Source organism: Ranitomeya variabilis, chromosome 4 (genome assembly GCF_051348905.1).
Source record: "Ranitomeya variabilis isolate aRanVar5 chromosome 4, aRanVar5.hap1, whole genome shotgun sequence".
Lineage (NCBI taxonomy): Eukaryota > Metazoa > Chordata > Amphibia > Anura > Dendrobatidae > Ranitomeya > Ranitomeya variabilis.
Genome location: NC_135235.1, coordinates 519,542,585 through 519,562,494, shown reverse-complemented (window position 1 = coordinate 519,562,494; position 19,910 = coordinate 519,542,585). Strand labels below are relative to the sequence as shown.

The following is a 19,910-nucleotide window of genomic DNA, read 5'->3' as shown; positions in this document are numbered from 1 at the left end:
GTACCGATGTGTCACCCCTGAGGGTCCAGTCGCCACAGAGGTACTGCACCTCAGCCAGAGGTGAGGTACTCCGCTCTCGGGTAAGGAGAGGACATTACCCAGTACCCACACACTAGCACCCAACACTATACCTCTCCAGGCCAGGGAGGGACTAGGTAGAAGGTGTGGGTGGAGAGAGTGACAGAGGAGTTGTCATGGAAACTAGAGGAAGGAGTTAGAGAGTGAGGGAGGAGAATTTGATGAGAGCAGACGTGCAGGAAAAAGCTCTTGAGAGAAGGAAAGAAGGGCTCTTAGGGGCACGGGTAGTGAGGAATCCACCCGTGGGGCCCGAATCCACGCTGACAGTAGTTGGGTGGAGGGACCAGGTCGCAATGGGGGACTGGCTTCAGACAAGTGAAGAATTACAAGGCTCAGCTAGCAAACTGGAGGCTGAGGTAATTGTATGTGCCACAGCCACAACCTCACATATTCGCTGAAAAGGCAGCCACATAGGATCAAGGGGACCAGGAGGACGTCACCCGACAGGATCAGAGGCTGCTGGCTTGGGACACTGTGTGTGAAGGCGCAGGGCAGGAGAGGCGGGAGCCAGCGCAGTGAGATGGCCAGAGAAGGAACATAAGAAGGGGGTTCTGGCAAAGTGTACTCCAAATTACCTGAGAGCTGGCTGGACCACTGACCCGGAGGACACAGCATCCCGGCTATGGACTGCATATACAGTAAGAACTGTGAGTAAAGTGTGGAAACTGCACCCTGCTGGGGCCTAGCTCTACCCGTGGAGAGCTGAAACATCTCTGCTGCGTCATCATCTGCCCCAGAGGACCTGAACTGCAGCGTCGGCTATTTCCCTATTGCCGAGCACCACAGGTGGCGTCACGAACAAATTCCCTATAAACTTTCTTGTTCCTTTAATTTACTTTTATTGAATGCTCAGGGCCACAGACCGGGTCACTGCTGCCATGACAACCCCCCTAAAGACCTGTCAGACCGGGCCCAAGTACCCCACGGTCCTAGCGGGTGCTCCACCGACACAGTTAAAAACAATGATTAGTGAGTGAGCCATCCGCTGGCGCTCCCTCTCCATTCATTCCCCATCTGTGTCTGAGCTCTGTGACATCTTAACACAGAGGGTGCAGTGACATCACTACAGTGCATCCTTTGTGCTGAGCAGTGCAAAGGGCCAGAATACGCTGAAGAGACCAGAGCAGCGGGGTACGGGGAGAAGTGAGTATTTGATTATTTACTTTTTATGTATTGAGTATTATATAGGGACCATTATACTGTATGAAGTAATATTTGGGGCCCATGATACTGTATTGAGTAATATATGGGGCCCATCATACTGTATGAAGCTATATATGGGGCCCATAATACTGTATGGAGCATTATGTGGGCTCATTATACTGTATGGAGGAATATGTGGGGCCCATTATATTGTATGGATGAATGTATGGGGCAATTATACTGTATGGATCATTATGTGGTGCTCATAATACTGTATGGAGGACTGAGTGTGCACATAATATTGTATGGAGGACTATATGGTGCTCATGATACTGTATAGAAGACTATGTGGTGCCCATAATACTGTGTAGAGGACTATATGGTCCCCATAATACTGTATGGAGGGTTATATGGTGCCCATAACACTGTATGGAGGACTATGTGGTGCCCATAACACTGTATGGGGGACTATGTGGTGCCCATAATACTGTTTGGTGGACTATACTGTCTGCACTCTGTGTGTCACTCTGTGTGACTGCAGACTTTTGAATCCCCCCAGGGCACGCACTGTGCGCTGCGAGGAGTCGCCAGTTTCTGAGCGATTGTAGAATTTACAATAGATATCACTCATGTAATGTAAGATGTCAGTGAAATCTTTGGCATTGTACCATACTTGTATTTCTCTGCTATTTCTGTACATCATACATAAGTATCTGTTGTTTTCATCCAGGAGAGTGGGACGATTTTCTTCTCACTTGTCGTCCATTTGCAGTAATTTTTTTCCTCAGCAGCTATTAATCATTTACAGGATCATTTACATTCCCTATGTTAGAGAATTGTAATGTATCTGTAAATATCGGATGCTATACTGTGGTATTCAGTTTTTTTATCGCACCCATAGACTTGAATGGGTGAGTCTCATTCAATTACAGAGTCAAATCGCAGCATGATTTTTTTCTCACACAGAATAAGTTTGAGAATCGCACACGCCTGACTTATATGCTTGTTTGCTAGAGCCCTTGGCGGCATTGGACTACTGGATTGTCATTATTGGTTTATTATTTTCTACATTCCTATAGGCAAATAAAAATAAATCATGAAAAACCTGTTTAAGTTATTTCAAATTCAGAAGTTATCCCTAATCTTCTGGATAGGGGATGCTTTCTATTTGCTGTGGATCTGACCGCTGGGATCCCCTTGATCCTGGGAAACGTAGCATTGAAGAGCATCATGTAAATGGAGCTGTGGTTGATCATACGCACTGCGGTGTCATTCACATATGGGTCTTCAAATAACTCCTTTAAGACAGTATTGAGGGGCACGACAAAGTATAGCAAAATACACTGATCAGGGGTGGGGAGTGTTATAGTATGTGGGCTGGTGGGGTTTGTGTGGCAGGGATGCTTTTTTGTCCCAGTCCAGCCCTACTTATAGGCATACTGTAGGCTGTCAAGTTCGGGTCAGGAGACCCATGGACAGTCCGTGCATAATAGCATGGTCCGTACTCAAACTGTGACATACTCAGCAAAAGGTGAAAGGCATCTTTCAAGGCTTGATAGATCTATCAGCTTCTTGCAAGCTTTGCTGCTCTGCAGAGACACCTCTTGTGCTGGATCAGCAGGATTGTATTTGTGCCTCACATAAAGGACTCTCTATAATATTCTGGAGTTGGATTGCCATATCAGTAAGAAGCCAGTTATTACACACCTCAGAATGTGCACTTTATATTGCCAAGTTTTCCTGCTAATGGCGTTAGAAATATGGTATTAATTACATTGTGGTGGTTGGCTCCAAAAATGTCTGTATTTAGGAAATACAAACTGAGAGCTAAGTGATTCGCCTGTCAGTCTGTGGTAATCATTATCCTGCAGCCGGCAGAGTAGAAATCTATCTATCTATCTATCTATCTATCTATCTATCTATCTATCTATCTATCTATCTATCTATCTATCTATCTATCTATCAGAAAAAAATGGAACAGCACCATACAGATGAATTCAGGGTGAGGGGCCCTGCAAACAAATATCCATTTGTATAAATAATAAAAAAGAAAAAAGGAGGTGAGTCACCCAGCCAGGGCAGTGGGGTACTCGATACCGGGTCAGGTCTCAAGGGGGATGTCATGGTGGCTGTGGCCCGGTCCGTGGCCCAACGTTAAAGGGGAACGGTCTTTAAAGGGGAAAATATTTATGAGTCTGTTGTGACGCCACCTGTGGTGTTCGGTCAGTAGTGGTACCGATGCTGCATTGAAGGGGTCCCCTGGGGGATGTTGCGGCAGCATGGGTGTTACACTTCCCACAGGTGAAGCGGGGTCTCCAGGGGTCCTATGGTGTAAGGCGGGGATAGTATGTGCTGGTGAATAAATGGAGGAGACAAGTTGTAAGTCTTTACCTGGTTTACTGCAGATAGTAGGCCACAGTCCAGGGTACCGGCAGCAGGTACATTAATAGGAGTCCATGCAGTCCAGAGACAAGTGGAATCCCCTGGGCAGGTCAGGTTGGGGGCCTTCCACTCTGTGCTTTCTGTGTCTGAGGTCCCTGCTGCCACTAAGTGCTTCAAACAAGGTCCTAGTTGTTTCCACTGTCCTGGGACAGGTATCTGTATGGTAGGCAGCTTGAGCCGTACCTACTGGGGGTCTCCGCACGGTGACTCCAGGCTCCAGAGTGCTGCTGTACTACAGGTGCGAATGGGCAGTGTCCGTGTAATCCTATGCCCTCCAGTTCTTCTCTGTGCCTTAGAGTTTCCACAAAAGCCTCGGGTTCCCGGTACCCGATTTCTGCGCACTGACTCCTTGGAGGCCTACTCGTAGCCTCCTTGAGTCCTGTATCTCCTCTCTGCTCCCTTCCTGTCTGTCCTCGCTCACAGACTGTACTCACTGGTCTCCTGGGACCAACTGTCTAGCTCCTCCTCCAAACCAGGATCTTTATCAAGGGGAAGCTGCCCTAAAACAGGGTTTTGAGCTCCCCCTCCAGGCCTGGATTTGGAAGGTGTTGTGTGTGTGATAACCTGCCAAAGGGAATCTCACTTGTCTCCAGGCATAGCACTACCATCCCCGAGAGGAATGCAGCACTACTGTGGTACCCGAACTCCTGGGGTGCCACAGAGGCAGCACTCCAATAAATAATGAAAAAAGTGGACTTTATTAGCCCATACAGTGTGGCAACGTTTCGGCTGAGACCAGCCTTTCCCATTGAGAAAGGCTGGTCACAGCCGAAACGTTGCCACACCATATATATTAATAAAATAAAACAAAACTGATTACACAGGGAGCAGTTGGAATAAAATGTGACAGGTCCTCTTTAAACAGTAGAATCTTTCAGGTCAAATTTGCCAAAAGTAGTTTCACTGCTGAGAATAATAGGGTGTAACAAGTTAGTACCTAGAATCATCCAGTGGTGATCACCTTGTTTCTATCGATGGCTATAATTGTAGTTTTGCAATAATTTTTGGACATTGGATTTTGGTTTGTGCTTCCCGTATTAGACAAAGGTTATGTTATAAATGCACCTCGATTTACTGGTGTGTTAGCTCTATTATAAGCAGATTATTATTAATTATTTGTCCTTAACCCCTTCATGACCGTGGGATTTTTCGTTTTTCCGTGTTTGTTTTTCACTTCCCTCCTTCCCAGAGCCATAACTTTTTAATTTTTCCGTCAATTTGGCCATGTGAGGGCTTATTTTTTGCGGGACAAGTTGTACTTTTGAACAACATCATTGGTTTTACCATGTCGTGTACTAGAAAATGGGAAAAAAATTCCAAGTGCGGTGAAATTGCAAAAAAAGTGCAATCCCACACTTGTTTTTTGCTTGGGTTTATGCTAAGTTCACTAAATGCTAAAACTGACCTGCCATTACGATTCTCCAGGTCATTACGAGTTCATAGACACCTAACATGACTAGGTTATTTTTTACCTAAGTGGTGAAAAAAAATTCCAAACTTTGCTAAAAAGAAAAAAAAAATTGCGCCATTTTCCGATACTCGTAGCGTCTCCATTTTTCATGATCTGGGGTCGGTTGAGGGCTTATTTTTTGTGTGCTGAGCTGGCGTTTTTAATTATTCTAATTCGGTGCAGATACGTTCTTTTGATCGCCCGTTATTGCATTTTAATGCAATGTCGCGGCGACCAAAAAAACGTAATTCTGGCGTTTTGATTTTTTCTCTCGTTACGCCGTTTAGCGATCAGGTTAATGCTTTTTTTTTATTGATAGATCGGGCGATTCTGAACGTGGCGATACCAAATATGTGTAGATTTGATTTTTTTTTTTATTGATTTATTTTGATTGGGTTGAAAGGGGGGAGATTTAAACTTTTATATTTTTTTAATTTTTTTCACATTTTTTTTTACTTTTTTTTTTTACTTTTGCCATGCTTCAATAGCCTCCATGGGAGGCTAGAAGCAGTCACAGCACGATCGCCTCTGCTACATAGCAGCGATCTGCTGTTCGCTGCTATGTAGTAGAATTGCAGGTGTGCTGTGAGCGCCGTCCACAGGGTGGCGCTCACAGCTACCGGCGATCAGTAACCATAGAGGTCTCAAGGACCTCTATGGTTACTGTCCTGACACATCGCCGACCCCGATCATGTGACGGGGGTCGGCGATGACGTCATTTCCGGCCGCCCGGCCGGATGCGGTAGTTAAATGCCGCTGTCTGCGTTTGACAGCGGCATTTAACTAGTTAATAGCGGCGGGTGAATCGCGATTTCACCTGCCGCTATTGCGGGCACATGTCAGCTGTTCAAAACAGCTGACATGTCCCGGCTTTGATGCGGGCTCACCGCGGAGCCCTGCATCAAAGCAGGGGAGCTGACATCGGACGTACTATACTGCGATGTCAGTAAGGGGTTAATATTTGATTTACAACATTGTGCCTTATTTTCAAGATGTCGGTGTGATGAAATGTAGTAGACTTTGGTTAAAATTAGTCCTGTTGAAGAAGGAGTTTGCTGTTTTTTTAAAGAAGTCGGCTTTTTAGGCCTCATGAACTTAACAAAACCCTATTATGGACCCTTAGGCTCCCCATGTCTTGTCATATGGTGACTCGGAAAAGATAGAGAATGCTTCATTTCTTTCCCATGAATTTGACATAAAACAGAAATTCTGTATGTCATAGCATATGACTAAAGATTTTTTTATCTGATTTGTATTTCAAATCCATACACCCTACGTCTATAATAATTTCACATGCAATAGGCACATTTCCACTTTGCACCTAATTGTGGTCTGGTTCTATGTGACAAATTTTTTAAACATTTGCAGCTGAAATATAACAAGACCAGAATATGGTCCTCATACAACATAGGAGACTTCAGGAGCCAAAGCTCTATCATATATAATTGAGAACAGTGCACAGCACATGCATAGATACACCGATGACTTGGTGGACAATTACTGTATATACTCGAGTATAAGCCGAGAATTTCAGACCATTTTTTTAGGCTGAAATTGCCCCTCTCGGCTTATGCTCGAGTCATTCCCAGGGGTCGGCGGGGGAATGCAGCTGTCTAATAATATTCACCTGCTCCTGGCACGGTCCCTGCAGGTCCCTGGTTCTCCGGGTAATGAATATAGACCCGACTCCACTCCCATAGGGGTGGAGCCGCATATTCATTACTGTAATGAGTGGTACCATGTGACCGCTCAATACAGGAAGAAGCTGTCAGCGCCCGGAGAACCAGGGACTTGCAGGTGAGTATAACGGGGGCATATTCACCTGTCCCACATTCCACCATCGGCGCTTCTCCGTCTTCTGCATCCTCTGCAGTGACGCTCAGGTCAGAGGGCGCGATGACACGATTAGTGTGCGTGCCGCCCTCTGCCTGAACTTCAGTTCAGAGGACACGGAAGACAAAGCGGCGCTCAGCGGTGGAACAGGAAAGGTGAGTATAGCAAGTGCCGGGGGCCTGAGCGACGAGAGGTGAGTATGTGATTTTTTTTTTTATCGCAGCAACAGCATATGGGGCAAATATCTCAATGAGGCATCTTATGGGGCCATGTGCAGCATTTTATGGAGCATCTTATGGGGCCATGTGCAGCATTATATGGGGGCAAATATCTCTATGGAGCATTTTATGGGGCCATAATCAGCATTTGTGCAGCATTATATGGAGCATATTTTAATATGGAGCATCTTATGGGGCCCATCATAAACTGTATGGAGTATTATATGGGGTGTATTTTGTATGGAGCATCCTATGGGGCCCATCATTAACTGTATGGAGCATTATATGGGGCTCCTGATTCAATATGGATATTCAAAAGCACTTAACCTACTGATGTCTCAATTAATTTTACTTTTATTGGTAGCTATTTTTATTTTTGACATTTACCGGTAGCTGCTGCATTTTCCACACTAGGCTTATACTCGAGTCATTAAGTTTTCCCAGTTTTTTGTGGCAAAATTAAGGGTCTCGGCTTATACTTGGGTCGTCTTATACTCGAGTATATACGGTAAGACAGGATCTGTTAGTTCCTCCATGCACTCCCACATAAAACCTACTCATGTACCCTTAAAAACAAAAATACCAAACTACATAATAGTCTTGTTTGGATAGCGGGCACGTTTTTGTTCAAATATTCCCAGGCATTTACAATTCATATATAGAATTTTGTAGAATAGGGGTATACAACTTTGATCAATGGATTTCTAAGCCACAATTCTAATTTTGCATTCACAGAATATAAGGACTCCTAAAAGTTATACTGGAGGATAAGTCAAAACGGGTGTTCAGAAATAGTAGAAATATATATCTTTTTTACTGTTTTAGCCAGTAGATAGAAAAATAATAAAATTTGAGAGTCCTCAGTGGTTGATACCTTTTAATGGCTAACTGAAAAGATGGTAACAAATTGCAAGCTTTTGAGACTACTCAGGCCTCTTCATCAGGCATAGAATAACACAAAATCTGAAGAGTCACATAATTATATTCAAGAGGACACAGGAATAACGTCACTTGTCTTATCTATTGCATTATTCCTGTGTCCTCTTGTGCAAACAGATGTGACTCTTCAGCTTTTGTGTTATTTTATGCCTGAAGAAGAGACCCAAGTCAGGCAATTTGTTACCACCTTTTCAGTTAGCCATTAAAAGATATCAACCACCGATGACTCTCAAATTTTAATAATTTTTATAAATAGTAGGACAGATGACAAAAAGGGTGGTACCTGTCGTAGGACCAGACGGCATGAATGTGCTATGCTTCACTTTTACAGAATTTCTTGTCGAATGGCTTGGTATCACTTGACTGAAGGAGGATTAAAAGACTAGTGAAGGGCATTGGGCTCTTCACATTCTTATGATTAAAGGGAATCTGTCACTAGGTTTTTTCTACCTAATCTGAGAGCAGTATAATGTAGAGATTGAGACCGTGATTCCAGCGATGTATCACTTGCTGGGCTTCTTGCTGCAGTTTTGATAAAATCATTGTTTTATCAGCATGGGATTATCACTAGTGAACTACTTGTCCTGGTACCATGTAGTCCAACTACACCTCCACCACTGATTGGCAGCTTTCTGCCTATTCACAGTGTACACAAAAAGCTGTCAATCAGTGGTGTGGACGAAGTTATACACAGCTTAGAGCTGACAGAGCTGCAGCAGATTTACTGTGTAATCAAAATGGCAGCACCTAGTAAAGTAAATTACACATTCCTGGAATTAGGTTCTCTGCCTAATTTGGGCAGATGGGGTAGCAAAACCTTGTGTCAGATTCTTGTTCAAGAAGCCCTCCCATTAAGTTTTTTTAAATTAAATCTGTATATATGTAAGAGATGTGGACTGGACTGCCTCATTCCTACCCCTGAAGACACCAATCATGTTGTAATGTGTATTATGTCCTGCGTCTTTGTATGTATTGTGTTAGGTGAATTGTGTTGTAATGTAATGCATACTTGGTAGTGTAAGGGTATGTGCACACGTCTGGATTTCTTGCAGAAATTTCCTGAAGAAAACCGGAAATTTTCTGCAAGAAATCCGCATTTTTTTTTGCGTTTTTTTTCCGGTTTTTTCGCGGTTTTTTTAGCATTCTGCAAGCGTAATTAGCTTGCAGAATGCTAAAGTTTTCCAAGCGATCTGTAGCATCGCTTGGAAAACTGACTGACAGGTTGGTCACACTTGTCAAACATAGCGTTTGACAAGTGTGACCAACTTTTTACTATAGATGCTGCTTATGCAGCATCTATAGTAAAAGATAGAATGTTTAAAAATAATTAAAAAAATAAAAAAATGCTTATACTCACCCAGACATCTCCTCAGCGGCGTCCGTTCCTCTTCCTATAGCTAGTGTGTGCGCACAGGACCTCCCGTGACGTCACGGTCACGTGAGCGGTCACATGACCGCTCACGACCAATCACAGGACAGTGACGTCATCGGCAGGTCCTTCACCGCACAGCAGCTATAGGAACCGAAGAGAGAGCATGCAGTGGAGGCGGGAAGACATCGAGGGTGAGTATAGGACTATTTTTTATTTTAATTCTTTTTTTTTGACCACTTATATGGTGCCCAGTCCGTGGAGGAGAGTCTCCTCTCCTCCACCCTGGGTACCAACCGCACATAATCTGCTTACTTCCCGCATGGTGTGCACAGCCCCGTGCGGGAAGTAAGCAGATCAATGGACCCCTAGGTGTGCGGAATCCCCTGCAATTCCGCATTTTAATGAACATGTTGCTTTTTTTTCCGCGATGCGATTTTTTCGCGGAAAAAAAGGCTACATTTGCACAAAAAATGCGGAATACACTTAAAATAATAGGAGGCATATGTTAGCGTTTTTTTCGCGTTTTTATCACGTTTTTATAGCGAAAAAACGCAAAAAAACACGAAAAATACTGAACGTGTGCACATGGCCTAAAGATAGGGTAGCATAGGTTAAGACAAAGGTTAGGACTTAGGACACAAGATAGGCAGGATAAGTTAGTGATGGTAGTTAGATAGTGACGTTAGGGCAAGATAGAGATAATGTTCAGGATTAACACATAGTGGGACAGACTTAGGGAAAGAGACAACTTCCTGTAGTTAGGCAGATAGGGACAAGTTTAAGTAGTAGTAGGAAATGTCTGTGAGCAGTGCTGCCATTGTGGGTGAATTACAGCAAAGGGGCAAGGAAGCAGTGCAACCTGGAACTGATCGTATACGAGACAGAGTGGCCTTCCACCTTAAAGGGGTCCTTGGATAGGACGACATGCCACGAGAAAATCTGAGCTTGCAAAATGCTGAATGAGCCGTACCTAAACATGACTGAGTTCGTGGGACTGGTGGGTGGTACAGAGCAGTAGATCCAGGGCACCAGTAGTGGAAGAAATAGTATGCGGAACCGCTGAGCAGGTAGAGAGACTTGCTGATCAGGACTGTGGGGACAAGCTAGGTTGTGACGAAGTAGGGCGAAACAGTGTGCTTCACCGGCCCTGGAGTAGACTACAGTGAAAGGATACTTTGTGTACAAAATTCTTTACACTGTGAAGTAAACGTGCCTAAGACTTTGTACCACTACCACTTAAATATATACCTTACCAAGTTACCGATCAGTAAAGACTGTGTTATAGAACATGAGTCTCCTTTATTGAACTCTGAAACCTATGGTCCTGGCCAGCCAACACCATCGACTATAGGTTGCCAGCAAGGGCGCAAAGCCCTCATAGCACCACCCCCCAGCCAAGACCCACTCATTCATGTAGCATTCCAGAATGTCACAGGAGAAGAGAAGTGCCTCGCACATGGCTACTGCCCTGCACTACATATATGTGAAAGTAATTTACTCTGAATGTTTTAATACACTCATCTACCGCTGCCTTTTCCAGGATTCAGTGCCGTTCTGGTTCTCTTCTCAGCGACATCACTGTTCTTCAGACTCTCAGGCTCACTCTACGCTCTGTGTGAGAGCCGGAAGTCTCTTTACAATGTAAATTCTGAGCCTAGTTCTGATGCTATACTTACATTGCAAAAGCCAGATCCATGTCACACAGAGCGGAGTGTGACCCGGAGAGTCTGAAGAGCAGTGACTTCACTGCGAAGAGGAGCAGAATGACATTGGATACTGGAGAAGCCATAGGTGAGTATACTGAAACACTGACACTACATTATATTCATATATACACAGATTTAATGAAAAAAAAACTTAATGGAAGGACTTCATTAATTGATTAGAATCATTGCTTATTGTGAATATGCCCAGAGATCAAATCTAGAATGATGATTCACTCATTTGTTGCTTTCATCCTGATATCTTCTTTTATAATCTATGTCACTTGCAATGGACTCTGTATTAGGGAAAATGGACCAACACATAAATGATCGCTATATTGTCATTTATTATGTTCAATGTGTTAGGCCTCTTATCTGCCAGGTAGGTACACTAAATGCAATAAATCTTGCAATGCATGATGGAGACGCAGGTGAAATCTTGTGTCGGGTTGTCTGTGCAGTGGAAAGAGTAAAAAATACTTATAACGTTTTAAAAAGTCTAACTTTTTTACTTCAATGATGGAAATTAATATTATCTGGCTGAATTATGATGCTTTTTTATATGGCAGCAATGTTATGTTTACACTGGTATTGATGTTGGCAAGATCCACTTCTATATTTTTCTTGTCTTTTTCTGAAGTAGTTGTTCAGTTATAGATTATGTAGCTTATCTAATACTAAATTAAACCAACATCTTTTAGAGAAACTTTGAGAACTTATATACATGTTTAAATAAAGTACTGTTACCATGAGATATGATTCATTTTGTTAAGTTTTATTAAAAAGTTAAACAAAAAATTAAATAAAAAATGTCTCCTAACACTCTATACCACTAACATGGTATGGTTTCCATTTCCTACAGAAGAAAACAGTAAAATCCTTATAATAATAAACAACAATCTATTCACATTTATTTATATATAGATAGTTTTACAGCTCTGCTTGGCATGCCAGTCTATGCCTCCAGAAAGGGATTACAAAACGATACCACGTGACATCAAACAGTCACATAGCTCTCTTCATAGCTTCTTTAGTTTTTTTTTTTATGAGCATCTTCATTTCTTTTCAGCCAGCTGGTTTTCCAGGGATTCAAGTCTTGCTGTCAGCTGAGCTAGTAAAGAACGTTAAGGCAAATGTATAGGATATTGGGCAATTGTTTATAAGTGCTTTAGATTTCATTATATTTAAAAGGAAATGCATACATAATACTCTTTTTCACTAAAATGAACCATGAACCATGGAGGAACCTGACTCACATATCAATGGGGTCTGTGGGTGCTGCTGGTGTCCGTCCATGACCAATCCATCCAGAACATCCATGTGAACAGAATCTTACCAGGTAACAAGTGGAAAAAATAAAGATGAAAGTCTACAAGTTGAAGGTCTACGCTGGCCCTACACTTAAAAGGGTTATGCCAAGAACAAAATTTATTACCTATTTGCATGTGGCTGGACCCCTAACGACCATAAATTAATCTCCTACTGAAATAAGCATGTGGAATAAACATCTTTGTGGAATAACCACTTTAAGATAGCAGTCAACATCTATTCCTCCCGTCCTTGAGTTTGTATGTAAATTTCAATGGATAAAGAGAAATTAACTACATGCTCAAATTTGCTTGAGAGTTGCTGTGCCAAATTTACATTGCTAAAAGGGTATTGTGCACGGCCAGTGTCGGACTAGGGTGCAAAGGACCCACCAGTAACATTGACTCTGTTCAATTACATGCAAATATTACATTACCCTCACTCATAAATTCCTCTCTGCTTCTATATAATAATGAACTGGGTAGTTTCCTAAATGAATGATGAGATCCTGTCTTTATCTGCACATAATGAAACAAGTGTATTGTGCTAACCACTGTTCATGGTTGTGTGTGTGGGCTCATGGGCCAATCTCAGCTTTTACATGGATCAAATTGGATTTATGCAAAATAGTCTCCAGGCATGATACAATTCCCACAGCACCTACACCACCCATTGTGCTGAAGCCACACCACACCACACCACTCCAGTATCACATCTTCTCAAGGACCTGCTCCTGCGACCTGTGCTTCTTTTGCCAGGTGCCACTGTATTCATTCTGCATCTGGCACTGGTGATAAAAGGGCGTCTCAACCAGAAGCTCTGGATGGCACAGCTCTGCCAAGCCACTAAGATTAGGGTGGCTGGGACATGCAGTGCTGTTCAGGGGCTGGCTGGCAATTTTCAGCCTGGGGGGCAATTACAAGGCAGTGGCCCTCGAGTTGCGGTGGCCCTCCTTTTCCCTGCTTATATCTGGCCACTGCATTAAAGTAGCAGAGATAATAGGCTTTAAAAACAGGCTGGTACACAGATATGGGAACTGAACGGAGTTTGCTGCATAGATATGGGAGCAGAATCGAGCTTACTCCAGAGATATGGGAACAGAACGGAGCTTACTACAGAGATATGTGAGCAGAACAGAGCTTACTACAGAGATATGTGAGCAGAACAGAGCTTACTACAGAGATATGGGAGCAGAACAGAGCTTATTATAGAGATATGGGAGCAGAACCGAACTTACTAGATTCAGAGATATGGGAGCCGAACCGAGCTTACTGCAAAGATATGGGAGCAGAACCGAGCTTACTACAGAGATATGGGAGCAGAAGCGAGCTAACAGCAAGGATATGGGAGCAGAACCAAGCTTACTGCAGAGATATGGCAGCAGAAACGAGCTTACTACAGAGATAAGGGAGCAGAGACGAGCTTACTACAGAGATAAGGAAGCAGAACCGAGCTTACTACAGAGATATGGGAACAGAACCGAGCTTACTACAGAGATATGGACGCAGAACCGAGCTTACTGCAAAGATATGGGAGCAGAACCGAGCTTACTACAGAGATATGGGAGCAGAACCGAGCTTAGTGCAGAGAAATGGGAGCAGAACCGAGCTTACTGCAGAGATATGGGAACAGAATCGACCTTACTACAGAGATATAGGAGCAGAACCAAACTTACTAGAGAGATATGGGAGCAGAACCTAGTATACTACCGAGATAAGGGAGCAGAACCGAGCTTACTAGAGAGATAAGGGAGCAGAACCAAGCTTACTACAGAGATATGGGAGCAGAACCGAGCTTACTACAGAGATATGGGAGCAGAACCGAGCTTAGTGCAGAGAAATGGGAGCAGAACCGAGCTTACTGCAGAGATATGGGAACAGAATCGACCTTACTACAGAGATATAGGAGCAGAACCAAACTTACTAGAGAGATATGGGAGCAGAACCTAGTATACTACCGAGATAAGGGAGCAGAACCGAGCTTACTAGAGAGATAAGGGAGCAGAACCAAGCTTACTACAGAGATATGGGAGCAGAACCGAGCTTACTGCAGAGATATGGGAGCAGAACCGAGCTTACTACAGAGATAAGGGAGCAGAACCGAGCTTAATAAGTCTACTACATGGAACCAAGTCTGCTACATAGAAACTGGAGCAGAACTGAGATTACAACATACATACAGTACCATAATCTAGATTACTACATTGATACAGTACCAGAACCAAGCTTACTGCTTAGATATGGTGCCATAACGGAGCTTACTTACAAACATACACACAACAATACAGCTGCACAGTGCCTAGTACTATCACCACTACACAGAGAATACATAATATTATAATATCACCATTACCTCTACATGAAACTACATTCTATACAAAGACCAATGATGCCACCATACACTCCCTGACAGAAGTTATGTCGCTTATCCATGTTATGTAAATAAAAGCTTATAACCTGATGTTAAATTAATCCATTGGTTGTATAAGTTATTCTTTTGAAAGCTGGAACCCTCCAAAATGTGATTTAGGTTAAGAAAATAAATTATCAAAGCAGAAATATTGATCAGTTAATGGTCAGATTTTGGCAAGACAACATTTTTGTTGCCCACAGACAAATAATTAACTTAAAATACAAATATATGTTGCATAACATTGGTGAATGAAGTTGTGGTGCTCCTCTAGATTCTTTGGTTTTGTCTTCCAAGCTTCCTCTTTCATCCTTCCCCAAACATGCTCAATGATGTTCATGTCTGGTGACTCGGTTGGCCAGTTCTTGAGCACCTTGATCTTTTTTGCCTGGAGGAACTTTGTTGTAGAGATGGATGTATGAGATGGAGCACCATCATGCTGCCGAATTTGACCTCTTTTATGATTTGGAATATAAGCGGTAGCTAATACTTCTTGATATTTTAGGCTATTGATATTGCCTTCCACCTTGCAAATGTTTCGCACACCCCCATACTGAATGTAACCACAGACCATGATCTTTCCACCACTAAATCTAACTGTCTTCTGGGTGTATTTTGGATACATACTGGCTCCAGTAAGTCTCCTGCAGTGTTTGTGGCAGCTGTGGTGTAATTCTACTGAAGAGAAATCCATCTTCTGCCACTTTTCCAGTGTCCATCTATTTAGCAGGCTGTGGGAGTTTGCAAATGCCACACGGTTTTTTATTTGCCTTTTGTTTAGTGTTGGCTTCTGGGCACTGATTCGACCATGGAGGCCATTTTGAGACAGAATCCTACAAACTGTTCTAGTTGACACAGGTAAAGGTTTAGGTGTGCACTCAGCCTTAATATGGCGAGGTGCTGGTGTAACGAACCAATGGCCCAGAATAGCAGTAAAAGTTAAATTCACTGCACTCTCTCTAGGTTTCTTATGCAAAGTCGGGTATAAATTTATTATACATAAACTGGGAGCTTAACAGAATATTACAGCATCTGTGATTTTTTTTTATATACAACGTTTTGGCTCAACCAGAGCTTTTGTCACGTAATCGCTTGTTCCAGCTAAGATAGTGATATACAGAGAAGGCGGAAAGTCCCAGCGGTGCAATATAAGCTCTATTGTAATCTTAATGTCCGCCTATGGAAGATCCTGTCCAGTAGTGTGGACCTGCAGTGTCTGTTATGACAAGCGGCGCTCCCGCGCCTTGCTAACGATCGGCGTGTCACATGCGGTGAATTTAACTTTTACTAGTTGACACAGGGACTTGAGGTGACCAGACCTGTTGGAGCTCTGCTGCTGTGGAAGAAGGGCTTGCTTTGGATTTTCTAACCAACAAACATTCCTCCTGAGCAGTTGTCTTGCGGGGTCTGCCGGACCTGAGCTAGTCAAACACATCTCCAGTCTCTTCAAATCTTTTTTTTAATTCTTTGTACTTGACGCTGAGACACATTAAAGGTGCCCGCCACCTCTGCAGTGGTTCTGGTCTTCAGCCTCTTGATATTCCAGGCTTCGGTCGCAGGGTGGATTTTAGGCATGTTGTCAAGAGCTCAAGTTGCAGTTCAAGTGAAGGTCTGGGGTGCTGGGTTTCTTTTTATACACACACACTAAATAACCGATCATTTACTGAGCACAGGTGAGGATGTAAACTAGGATTGGGTGCATTATATTACCAGGCGACAAAACTTTTGTCTTGCTAAAATCTGACCATTCTGTTTCCATTAACTGATCAATATTTCTGCATTAATGTAAATTTATTTTCTTAACGTAAACCACATTTTGGAAGGTTTCAGCTTTCAAAAGAATAATTTATACAACCAATGGATTAATTTAACATCAGGTTATAAGCTTTTATTTACATAACATGGATAAGCGACATTACTTCTGTCAGGGAGTGTACAACTTTTACTACTAGTATACTACAATACTGATCATTAATTTTTAAAAAAGCACAACACTAAGTGCCATTGTATACAGGAACTCTGTATTTACGGTCAGTGTAAAGATACTACAGTGATCACTGGTGATATTATACACAGGAGATCTGTATAAGGTGTCAGTGTAAAGGTAATACAGTGATCACCACTGCCAGTGACATTATACACAGTAGCTTTGTATATAGTATACAGTGTATAGTGTCAGTGTACAGGTAATACACTGACTAACTAGTGATGTCTCTAGCTGAAGTCCTTCATTTTTGCTTTTCATTTTTATCCAGCACAGACTGCCATCACTTCTTCCAGCCAGGACTCGTCTCTGCATAAAATAACACAGTTACCTAGAGCACGGTTTCCAGACCACATTCCCCACTTTTTACCTTTCTTCTACACCATGTACCAAATTATTATGCAAATTATATTTTTCTTGGATTTTCCTAAATGGTCGGTGCAAATGACAGTCAGTCTAATAAAAGTCATCACCCGTTAAGAGTATACATTGAATTTTATTGGAGAAACCTCCCAATGATAACAGTATAATCTCCAAAATGAATAAAAACTCAAATGCACTGTTCCAAATTATTAAGCACAGTAGAATTTCTAAACATTTGATCTGTTTTAAAGAACTGAAAATGCTTATTTGTGGAATTTGCAGCATTAGGAGGTCACATTCACTGAACAAAAAAGCTATTTAACTCCAAAACATCCTAACAGGCCAAGTCACATGTTACCATAGGAAACCTTCTTTGTTATCACGTTCACAATTCTCGCCTCCATTGAACTTGTGAGTATTTGGAGAGTTTCTGCTTGTATTTCTTTGCATGAAGTCAGAATCGCCTCCCAGAGCTGCTGTTTTGATGTGAACTGCCTCCCACTGTCATAGATCTTTTGCTTGATGATACTCCAAAGGTTCTGTATAGGGTTGAGGTCAGGGGAAGATGGTGGCCACACCATGAGTTTATCTCCTTTTATGCCCATAGCAGCCAATGACTCAGAGTTATTCTTTGCAGCATGAGATGGTGCATTGACATGCATGAAGATGATTTTGCTCCTGAAGGCACAATTCTGATTTTTATACCATGGAAGAAAGTTGTCAGTCAGAAACTCTATATACTTTGCCGAGGTCATTTTCACACCTTCAGGTACCTTAAAGGGCCACTGTCACCCCCCTCCAGCCGTTATAAACTAAAAGAGCCACCTTGTGCAGCAGTAATGCTGCATTCTAACAAGGTGGCTCTTTTAGTTTTAGGTTCAAGCATACCCCAAATAAAACGTTTTTATACTTAGCCACAATTCCTGTCTCTAGCCAGGTAGGCGGGTCCTCACTCCCTAGCTTGGCCAGCTCCTCTGCCGTCACTCACATGGCAGTAACGTCATCGCAGGTCCTACAGCTATTTGCTGTGCAGCAGATCCATCCTGGTGTTCTGTGGATGCCTTTTGTTCTCTGGTATCAGCCATTACTTCAGACGGCCAGAGCTTACTGCGTCTGCGCAGGACACCAGTACACAGCGCAGGCGCCGGATTTGAAACGATAACAGCGCTGAGGGGGCGGCGCCGAAAGCGCAGGAAGATGTGAGTGACGGCAGAGGAGCTGGTCAAGCTGGGGAGTGAGGACCCGCCTACCTGGCTAGAGACAGGAATTGTGGCTAAGTATAAAAACGCTTTATTTGGGGTATGCTTGAACCTAAAACTAAAAGAGCCACCTTGTTAGAATGCAGCATTACTGCTGCACAAGGTGGCTCTTTTAGTTTATAACGGCTGGAGGGGGGTGACAGTGGCCCTTTAAAGGGCCCTTCCAGCTGTTTCCCCATGATTCCAGCCCAAAACATTACTCCTCCATCTCCTTGCTGACGTTGCAGCCTTGTTGGGACATGGTGGCCATCCACCAACCATCCACTACTCCATCCATCTGGACCATCCAGGGTTGCTCGACACTCATCAGTAAACAAGACTGTTTGGAAATCAGTCTTCATGTGTGTCTGGGCCCACTGCAACCATTTCTGCTTATGAACACTGTTTAGGGGTGGCCGAATAGTAGGTTTATGCAACACAGCAAGCCTATGAAGGGTCCTACACCTTGAGATTCGAGGGACTCCAGAGGCACCAGCAGCTTCAAATAACTGTTTGCTGCTTTGTAAGGCTAGGTTCACATTGCGTTAGGGCAATCCGTTTAGCGCTAGCGGATTGCGCTAACGCAATGTATTTGTAGGGGTCGCGTTTAGGGTTCGCATTAACGTCCCCGCTCTCGCAGATCCCTGATCTGCGAGAGCGAGGAACGGACCTTGGGCGCGCCGCGGACGCTGTAAGCAGCGTCCGAGGCGCGCTGCAAAAGAACGGCACATCGCTAGCGCGAGTCGAAAAAGACATGCGCTAGTGATGCGCTACAGGCAGAAACAAGATTGCTGTCAATGGGTGCGCTAACGGACCCGTTGCACGGCGTTAATTGCGACATTTTCGCCGTGCATTGCTGTCCGTTAGCGATCACCCAATAGCGCAATGTGAACCTAGCCTAATGGTATTTTGGCAGCTACTCTCTTTATCCAATGAATTTGTCTGACAGAAACCTTCCTCATTATGCCTTTATCTGCATGAACTCTGTCTGTGCTGTTTCAGTCACAAATCTCTTCACAGTATGATGATCACTTTTAAGTTTACGAGTTTATTTGAAAAACAATTAAATCCAATTTGCATAATAATTTGGAACATGGTGTACACTAGACATCTGAATACAGAGGTGCACCCACAAACAATATATAACTGGTTATTATGCAACCTCATAGATTGTAAGCTTGCGAGCAGGGCCCTCATTCCTTTTGGTATCTATTGATCTATGTGTTTATTGTTATGCTTAATGTCCATTGTCTGTACAAGTCCCCTCTAAAATGTAAAGTGTTGGCAGTATAGAAATAAAATTATCATAATTATTATTATTAACCGACCATTCCAAATATAAATTATAATCCACCACTGTGCACCCACTAACTATAAATAGCCACTTTCCCCATTTAATATATAAATTAATTAGCACCTGTACTCTTTCC

At 43.1% G+C, this 19,910-nt stretch overlaps 1 protein-coding gene across 2 annotated transcripts in view; it reads right to left on the bottom strand.

Moving 5' to 3' along the window:
• Positions 1–12,095: 12,095 nt before the first annotated feature.
• MATN4 (matrilin 4) overlaps positions 12,096–19,910 on the bottom strand; it is a 113,356-nt gene continuing 105,541 nt past the window's right edge. For both annotated transcript variants that reach the window (XM_077252168.1, XM_077252169.1), the window contains one exon: positions 12,096–12,294. In XM_077252168.1, the coding sequence (XP_077108283.1) occupies positions 12,234–12,294 (61 nt within the window). In that variant the 3' untranslated portion in view covers positions 12,096–12,233. The remainder of the gene's footprint in view (positions 12,295–19,910) is intronic.